A 10372-nucleotide genomic window follows, 5' to 3' on the forward strand; every position below is an offset into this window, starting at 1 on the left:
TTAACTTGGGAGAAAGTGTTAGGCATTCCCGGATTCCGTGGTCCTAGCACGCCCGCTCAACTGTTATAATTGGTCTATTATCTGATTTTAATACATGTTTTAACCTATGGTTCAATTTTAACTTTATAACCGCTTTTATTTAAATATTTTTTAGGAAGATTCAACGTCACCTAAAACGCATCTTGGACCACGTCACATAAGTGCACTCGCGGTCCACGACACATTTTATCTAACGTTGTTGAGATTTGGATTTGGGTAACATAAATGCACACCCGAGTTTAGGAAGGTAATTTTTAAAATAGCGCGCCTAAAGCAACTACGCACTTTCAAGTTTGCGTGGGCTAACTACATGTGTTTGAGCAAAATTGGGCCAGCATATGCATGAATGTGGACAGGGACGTCCTTATTCTTTTGGGCTTATATCATCAAATACAACTTAACCTTACTCACGAAACAAAATTATTCCTTTAGCCCAATAAACTAATTGTTCAAGGACTTGACTCAACAGACAACGGTCCCTTTCAAATTCTTATAAGCAATTAATACTAACAAATCTAACCAAAGTGAATTGTAACCATGAGGGATAAAATCAAAACTGTAGACAAAGAAAAAATTACGACGTCATTCATCAATATATGAACAAATATAATCTAAAGAAATCACAAAAACAATGAAATCTAATTATAAATAAAAGATGTCAAAAGCAGAACAACTTATGCTTAATCAAAATTCAAATATTATTCCAACTAAAAAAAAGTATTTTTTGAAATAAAGAACAAGGAAAGGATAGAGAATGAACCTTGAAATTGAATCTGAACCTTGATTAATCAATAATTTTGACAAGAGAAAATAAACAAGACCATGGAAAAACACCTCGCTCGGAACTCACGACGACGAACTTCGAACAAGACCTCTCGAAATACCATTTGAACCCTGCTGGAAGAAGAAATTGTTGGCATGGTGGTGCAGGCTGATTTACACTAATCTTTTGGAGTTTTGGCGAGAGATTAGGGACTAATTTTAAGCCTATTTGCAGTTGGATTTTGGGGTTAAAGCTATGACTTTTCACAACTGAAACGGCTAAGAGATGGGTGGTGTCGAAGAATGGGGTTGAATTATTCACGATCTTTGGTTCTGCATTTTTTGTTTGAAGAAGAAGCTGCTGCCTCTTTTTGCCTAAGTCTGAGGCGTTAGTCTCTTCTCTTAGGTTAGCTCCTTTTTTTGGCTGATCTCTTCTCAAAATGAAAGAAGATGGCTGATTTTCCTTCGATCTTCTTTTTAGAGAAACGGCGAATCCTGGGGTCTTTTCCCTGTAGGTCTATGTAGGGATTAGGTACTATTATATAGGGTAGGGATTAGGTTCGGGGTATGGGTCTAAGAATTATGGGCTTGGTAATTATGAATTAGGTCCAAAAATTAGGCCTAAAGATGGGTTGCTCGAGCCCAAGTTTTATTCTTTCTTCGCGAACGGGATTAAAATACGATCTCATTTATTAATTAGTTCTACTTAAGTAAAACAAATGTTAAAATAAGACTGACCGTTAAAATAAACTATTTTTTTTTTGGTATTTTCAAGATTAAAAATGACTACAAAATATTAATGGAACAATTTTTGTAATTTTGATTTTTCTTGTAATAAAATAAAGTAAAAGAGTAAAAATGAGTTGAAATAGCTATATTATGCCTAAAATAAATATTTACGTGCTAAAATATAAAAATCTTGGGGAGGGTCTAAAATCACATGTCTACAGTGCTAATTGATTATAAATTAAAATATGAGCTATAAAATTTAAAAGTAGGGAACCTAATTGTTCTAATGTGAAATTTTCCCTCAATATATTGCCAAAAATTCAAATGGATAGAAGTACAACAACTCCATCTAAAGATCTGGAACATTTGCCTCCAGTGTTGCGATGTGAAATCAGTGGGGGGAAATTCATAATTCATAAAACAAGAATAGACCGAGGGGCTTCAGAATTTGTCCTAAATTACATTTTTACCATCAGCCAAGTATTTTATTATCTTTTATAACTGTATTTTCGGGTTAACTTGTGCGCGCCTCGAATAATTTCACGAAATATCTGTTATCTACCATCTGTATAAATATCAAATAACTCTATCCAAATAAATAAAAATCACCTAATATATTTGTCTCCAATGAAATTTAAACTTGAAACCTTATTCCTCAACCCAATTTATCCACTACTAAGTCACACTCCCCAATGTTTCACTAGTATTTTGCAGCTAAGTCAAGGCACAATCAGGTGCGTACGCGAAATTTTTCATAAGCGATATCGATATTTATAAAAAATAAAAAAAATTGTTAGTATCACATCCGTAGGTAATAGATAGCCTTGACCCAAATTGGTCATATAATGTTTTAAGAGACAAGTCGTGGATTCGATGCTACAACATAACGACAATTTTTAGCCACAGAGGTCATATTTGTCAAAAATAAGCTTAGGGCGTCGAACCTACAACCTCGGCCAACAAAATCATGCGCCAAAACAACGCTCCAAGCGTCTCGTGACGTTAAGAGGTGTCATTTTCTTTCTATATATATAAGTATATGCACAGTTTAACATATATATTTAATAAAAAAATTCGATGTCGCGTGATACCTCTTAATTCAAAGTGGGTCCACCGCTGGACACAATAATTTCGTGGAGTTGACCATACACTACTATTTGCAATGAGAAAACATTTTTCTGAATTGGATTATACGCCTAAAGTTTACTTAGTGGATGCTCTAGTCTTAGGATTCTACACAAACCCCACTACTTGTTGTCTGCCAGCAAGTCAATTTTGAGTGAAAAAAATGTAGACCTTATTAAAAATGATAATCTCGTGAAGTTGAAGAAGAATACGCTACAAAATAGCAAATAGCTAAAATGGAAACTTGCTTAATTTGTCACCTAAGTGAAACTGATAGTACTTGTAGAAAAATTTCAGTAATTGATTGTTGGAGTGAATAACACATTTAAGAAATGGTTTCTATATTTAGAACTTGGAATAGTGTCTATTGGCATCTAGTATCATGAATACTGTGATAAAAACATGTTCATGCCACCTCGCAAAAGCAGTGTGTTTTAGACACACTCAAAGAAATTTTTTATTCTACCGTATTGGCATGACTTTGTGTTATATGCATTTGACATATTTATAAAATCGTTTACAAACTCTAACTGATTGGTATACTTTGTGTTTGTTCAATAGTTCATTAAAATTTACTATATTGACGTGACTTTGTGTTATCTGTAATTGACCTATCTGTTAAAAATGCTCACAAAGTCTATCCGATTGACATAATTTTCAAAAGTATTATCCCTGATGTGTCTGTGTATGATCGTACCTAGCTGGACAGTTCATAAGGAGCAGAAGCCGCTATTTAAGACCAAGCACTTAGCACTCTTAATTTTCTTTTACAATTGATTTCTAAGAGGACTGGGCGCTCTCCTAATCTCATTTTGATAGGAAGAGATATTGATAATTATCCCAAAAGTTATGTTAGAATTATAATGTGAATATTATAATATCGAGTTAACTAGTAAAGGTACTTGTTTTTTTTGGCAATTAAAACAATATTATTAATCATCAATAATATGTACAAAACAAAGACAACCTACCAGGTTGCTCTTCTCATGACTATCCTATGGCACCAATAATCTTATCTACTAAAATATCAAAACTCCTACAAAGAACAAATAAACTCAAACAACTTCCTGTTACCCCTAACTCTAATGCACATAGAGGTTATCAGATCATGCACCATTGTCTTTCATGTTTGTAGCTCTATTTTGAAACACTCAAGCATTCCTTTCGATTCAAATGTCATACACTACAGTAGCAAAGCATGCTTTAACAAAGTTCCTTGAGAGGTCCTCCTTCTTGCTTTCTGTTGAACCCATTGCCACTCTGATTCCCATGGCATAATGTTTCTTTGCCATTTCAGCCATCCCAATATATTCTGCCAGAAAGTTTTTGAAAAAATGCACTCAAAGAATAAGTGTAGAGAAGTTTCGGACTGGGACTTGCACAGAACACAATCACCCTCAAGCATCATGCCCCATCTGAGTAGGACTAGGACATCCTTAGTTTTCAATTTTCCCAGTAGTGAAGATACTTTTAATGGTAAATGCCTCGTTCTTTGAGTTAAAAGCAAAATATATGGGATATAATATAAAACGCGTGATTGGGTTTACAATAGATAAACTTGAATACTCTTTTATTTCAGATATAACCTTAGCCTTCTTAAAGGTCTTTGGGAGAAAAAACTTTGGAGGACATTTTTGTCAGTAGAATGGTTATTATATATTGAATGTGATATAAAAACAATATTGATTCATAATTGTGGTATAGTCAATCTCGAAATTACTTATTTCAAAACTAAATCCTAAGAAACATGAGATTAAATAATTACACATTTTATTCCGAGAGATCACTTATCCTTGTAACCAAGCCACCCTTAAGAGTTGATACAATCTAAAAAACCCAGACAGGGGAAACCAAATAAACTTCATAATAACCCAAAGCACTAGATTATTTAGCATCTAAGTTGTCACGTTCAGGGGCAAAGCACGATTAACCTTTAATATCAGCGTGCATATTATAAAAGCATAAACTCAGTTCTTAAAATCATGTCAAACGTATCTCATCAAGATTTAATACTAAGACAAGAATGAACACCTATCTCTATCACCTCCAACTACAAGGCTAACTTACATCTAAAAACCACTAGATTTCTCAGGTGACTTAATTGCCAGAAACCAAAAGTTCGACCAAGAAGATAGTCCAGACTTTCAGATTACAACACCGTAAAATGACATGCAATCTCAGAGTAAAAAAAATTCATGGTCTATCTAAAGAAAAGGGCTGAAGCGAGGCAATAATCTTGCTGGACTCACTTCAACCACTTAAATAACATGTCGTCTGGTTCAAAAACAAATTGTCAAAACTCTAACCATCCGTGCAAAATCCAAACTTCAAAACATTCTCCCAATCTCTGCTAAGAAGATTTCTTTCTAATATATGAAGGTACACAATATTGAAGAAAGGAATGCAAGGAAGCACTACATGGGTAATTAAATTCCAAAAACGAACACAAGCTCCATCACCGACGGCTTTCTTTAGGTTCTTATGCAAACGCTTATTCTTCATCCTCCTCGTCACCATCACCACCTGAAGCCTTCTTGGCAGCAGCCTTTTGGTTCTTTCTCTTCACTCTTCCAGGGCGCCCGCCACCAAAAGGACTGGTGAGGGAGAAGTCAATGTGCTTCTGAGAGTCCACTCTCACCATAAATGAAGGAACATTCACTACTTGCCTTCCAACTCTGCAATGCAGTTAGCATTAGTCTGGTTAGCTTCATTGCTGTGCACACAAGTAACAAAGAACCAATAGTCCATATAGTGCACAACTACTATATAAAATATACAAACTATGAGTCCATGGGGGAGGGGGAGGATCCCCAAAGAATGATCGTTACCAAGTGCAAATCTGTTATGTACTGCTACGAAAAGAATATGGCTACCCCAAAGATACCAAAGAAACTTTAATCTATCACCACTCTTAGCCATCAACACAATAAAATACACCTCTACCATCTCTCTGCGAACTATGGGGGTCTTAATAACAAGTGAAATGTCCATATAAATATTTGGCTCCTAGAGACCTAGCAATTTAGAGCGCTTAAACATATCTATGAAGATTATAAATGAACGATTATATAAGACCTATAAAGCAAAGTGAAATGATTAAACAAATTCTTACCAAAATGACAACCTAGTTTGCAACTACAGTATAATGTTCAACCAAGATTCAACATTGGAAAACTAGCAGCACAAAGAGCTCACTGTGTTAATATTGCTCATCTTTGTTTATTGACAGAGATGAAATCATAGAATTACTTGCTAATAAGATAAGTATTATTATTCTGCAATTTGGACTAGAACTTTCTATTTTATTATTGAGAATGACAATATGAGACTTCTTTTTTGTCGAGAAGGATTCCTCATTGACGTCGGCATTGCATGAGCCTGATCAACACAAAGGGAAAGCTAAAAATATTTTACAAAAGCCAATAACTCTCTAACAAGCACTTCAGCCAAAACAGTTATTCTAAATCAGATAAAAGTGCTAAAGGTCTTTCAACGAAATTTAAATTAAAAAATGCACTTACAGAAAACACCTCAAAAGTAAGGGTAAAAGTGCAGCTTATATTTTAAAAAGTTGTAACTAAAAAAGATAATCTATTTTTACCTGATATGCCTTTGCCTAATGAGCACTCTAGCATGGTGGATTGACTTAGCCATGCCAGTCTTGAAGACAAGGGTTTGCAGACGACGCTCAAGGAAGTTCTCAACAGTGAGTGACAAGACATAATCGAGCTTGTTCTGGCTCTCATCCAACAACCCGTACCTGTTCATCCTCCTCAAGAGTGCTTCACCTTCAAAAATACGACGTGGATCTTTCTCATCAAGGGTCAGAAGCATTCTTGCAGCATTCCTGATACGGCTCAAAGCATACTGGACTCTCCACAGCTCCCTCTTGCACCTCAGTCCATACTCTCCAACGAGCTTCAATTCTGCATCCAATCTTTCTTTCTCAAAGGGACGTCGAGGTTTCTTAAAGGTCTTCCCATCTGTTTACAAACGCAAATCGCATATCAACATAGGATTAAAAAACCCCTTTTTTGTAACATAGTAAAGTCTGCCCCAATCCCCCAAACCCCAGGTTTCCTTCCCACTAGGCTATCCGACATTGTTATGAAAATAGGCTTAAATTTAAAAAGATGAACATTAATAGAAAAGATGTTTATGCAGTTGCAGGTTAATTAGTTGAGACTGCTGATCTGGTTTCCCATTGTAAATGAAAGAGAGATACAAGTTACACAACCAAACAAAAAGTTCTAGATTTAGAGAATCAAAATTTGCTTTTAGGAAAATTTCCAAATGTAAAATTTTAACCAAACAATTGGATTTCTTACTATACTGTGGCAACTGTCACTTGAGCTGAAAATACCATTACACAAAACTGAAACAGAATGATTAACAAGCATTCAACTTTTCTGTTTTCAATAACCCACTATATTCATTAGCAGATAATAGCTATGAAACATGCAGTACTAACAAGTATCCAATTTTAGAAGGAAGAATTCAATAGGCATGCTCAGCAGTGGCAAAGCCACATGTCAGGAAGAATCCCCTTCATTCAAAAATTACACTATGCAATAGGGCAAAGGCAAAACCTTGTTTGAATCTGCACTGACCACGATACTCCATTTAAACTAATATCATGCCAAAATTATGCAAATATATAAATTTTTAAATCCCCGTAAAATAAAATAAAATAACGCTTTTAGTGTAGTGGTATAAGTGGTTAATACTAGATGTGACATTTTTACACTCTTTCTAATGACGGTAGTGTCAGCGCTAGATTGACGCCCCTTCAACGATTCCCTTAGATACCTGCTACCTTCCACCAGCATAGGTAGAGGGGCAAATAAGAAGAGATCACCTAGTGTTTTTTGCTCCACTGGACATGCACCTGAAACCTCTTAGTTCTCTTCCCATTTCATTGACGATATTTTTACATTTTTTTGGATCTCCTCGTTAGAATTCTTGGCTCTACCACTTTATCCTCAGGCCATAATACTATCATAACAGACCCTAGCATTGCTTATATTCAAACTAATCTCATCATTACCACAAAGTTACAGCAGTGACTACCCAAACCCTAACTTAAGTTTGATCCACTCAGCTCCATTTGGACCTGATTTATTCCAATACTCAATATTTATGTTTTAACTCAAACTAAAGGTTTCTAACACTAAAAATTCTCCACATTTATCACTTGATATACAAATTTCTAAAAAACTGAAAGAACTTTTGACAAATACAGAACTTAATAATAGGAAATGTACAATGAGATTAAGGAAACTTACAGTTGCGGTAAAAGGCGACGTGTACCATGTTTACCAGTCGACGGCGCCGTCCTCAATTCGGCTGCCTGCTGAAAGTGAAAAAAGAAACTGATAGGGTTAGAGGGACACTAGGGTTTTGAATTCAATGAGGTTCTGCGGCTGCCTAATAAATGGTCCTCAACCAAATGGGTTTCTAATTCTCAAAGCTAGTTTGGATTTAAATTTTTCGGCCCAATTATTTGTGTAGCCGATAAAAGGATTGGCCCAAAAGAGAAATTACTGGGAGATTTACACAAATAGTCTTACTTAGGGGTAAAAATTTCGCGGGATACCTATTTGGACATTGGTATTTAACTTGTACTCCAATTTTCAAAAAAATTGCACGCCTACTTATAGCCCGTTTGGCCAAGCTTCTAAAATCAGCATATTTTGAGAAGTGTTTTTCTCAAAAGTGCTTTTTAAAAAAGTGATTTTGGTGAGAAGCAGTTTGTGTTTGGCTAATTAATTTGAAAAACACTTTTGAACAGTAATTAGTGTTTGGCCAAGCTTTTGAAAACTGTTTCTAAGTGTATTTTTCTTAAAAGTGCTTCTCAAAAAAGTGTTTTTGGAGATAAACTACTTTTTTCTGCTTCTCCTCAAAAACACTTTTTTTCCTTCCAAAAACTTAGTCAAACACCTCAATTTTTGGCCAAAACTGTTTTCGGCCAAAAAAAGTACTTTTGGCCCAAAAAAAACTTGGTCAAACAAGCTATTACTTACTTTATAACTACTTCAGACATGTGATGTTTGAAACTAGGCCTAATTGTCTAAACTCTGAAGTTGAACTTCAGCCATAGCCCATATGTACATGAACTTCAGGCAAAAATGGCTGAAGTCAGGTAAAAACTACTGCATATTTGAAGTTGTTCCGAAGTGGATAGACGTGCAAAAAATTAAAAATTTAGGTCAAAATTTAAACAGTGACAATATTGGGTTTTTGTGCACTTCACGCCACTATTTAGATTTTTCTCGTTTATTAAAGTTTAGCAAAAATAGCCTCGGAAAATATGCTAGCTCTTCTTCACATATTTAGTTTGATGGGCTAATTCTGTCTGTGTAGTTAAATTATTTATTTAATCGCGACGAGCTAAACTTGGTACTATCTTCATTCTATCTATTTTGTTAAATTATTTGTAGGTATAGTCCCTATGAACTAATTGTGTTTGTGTTGTTCAATTATTCAAATATTAGCAAGGACGGGCTAAAATTTGCACTATCTTCATTATACATATATCTTGTTAAATTATTTACAAGTTCTACCCAATGGCTAATTCTATCATTTTTGTAGTTTGTACTTTGGACAAGTTTAATCTAGCATGCTAAACTGAGATTTACATCTTCCTCTAAAATATCACCAGTTTCATTGAACTTTATTTACTTTTCCACCATCTATCATCTACCTGTCAAATCATCTCCCCTTTTTCTCTTTATTCTCCTTCTCAATCCATGAGGACATTTACTGGATCTCAAAGAGAAAGATAAATCTATTTCATCTGTAACTACAAGATAAGACTTTATATCCGCCTATGATAGTGAGCCTCGAACCTTACTCTATTATATTAGAATTTTATTCGACTAATTCAAATACTAATGCGGGACTAATTTGCAAAAAAACCTTCCTAAATGTCATGAGGATGAGGAGAAGAAGAGAATAAGGAGAAAATTCGGAACCAAAAAAAAGGAGAAAAAGGAATAAGAGGGACGAAGGAGGAGGAGGGAGAGGAGGGAAATAAGGAGTAAGTTGAAAAAGCAGAAGAAAAGAGAAGGCAAAAGAAGAAAGAACTAAAGTATTGTTGTCTACATAATAATGGAGTACAATTATACTTTTTTATAACAACCTCATTTGTTGTAATATATTTTTTGGTTTTATGTCGATTAACTATTTATATATCTATAAATAACATTTAAATCTTATTTGGCTGTTATAGCAAAAAATTATCCAAAATTCTATTATTTGATTTTCTGAGATTATAACGATAAGAAGATTATTTAAATTTAAATCTCAAAAAATATTTATATTTTTTAAGTAGAAATTAAAGATTTAGCTAATGCACATTATTAATAAATATAGTTCTGATAAGATTGGAAAACTTTTATCCAATGAAATACAAATATGTGCAGATCTTTCAATAAAAAAAATTAATTGCTTAAGTCTGTCTCAAAGTAACATTCTTTGTCAAAAAAGTTTAAATGAATAATTGTTAAAAAGAAGGGTTGTTATGAAGAGGTCTTATTGTATATGTATGTAATAAGGTGCCCTTCTGGCAGAAACTGAATTGTACTTTTTTAATAAACAAATAATGTTTAATATTTGATTATATAATAAAAATACTGCTGATTTATAGAAAATTCACAAAAATGGAAGAGACATAGAGAGAAAAAGTTCTTAACTGTTTATCTAATTCTTTTAAGCC

The 10372-nt window shown here is 34.2% G+C and overlaps 1 protein-coding gene across 1 annotated transcript; it reads right to left on the reverse strand.

The window, feature by feature from the left end:
* Window positions 1-4773: 4773 nt before the first annotated feature.
* Window positions 4774-8283, reverse strand: LOC104244773 (small ribosomal subunit protein uS4y-like). The gene is made up of 3 exons (XM_070160112.1): window positions 7941-8283; window positions 6257-6638; window positions 4774-5330 (listed from the first exon to the last, which is right to left on the reverse strand). The coding sequence occupies exons 1-3, from the start codon at window positions 7966-7968 to the stop codon at window positions 5147-5149; spliced, it is 594 nt and encodes a 197-aa protein (XP_070016213.1). The 5' UTR covers window positions 7969-8283; the 3' UTR covers window positions 4774-5146.
* Between the last annotated feature and the right edge of the window lie 2089 nt (window positions 8284-10372).

The sequence above is a fragment of the Nicotiana sylvestris genome, chromosome 10, assembly GCF_000393655.2.
Source record: "Nicotiana sylvestris chromosome 10, ASM39365v2, whole genome shotgun sequence".
NCBI lineage: Eukaryota > Viridiplantae > Streptophyta > Magnoliopsida > Solanales > Solanaceae > Nicotiana > Nicotiana sylvestris.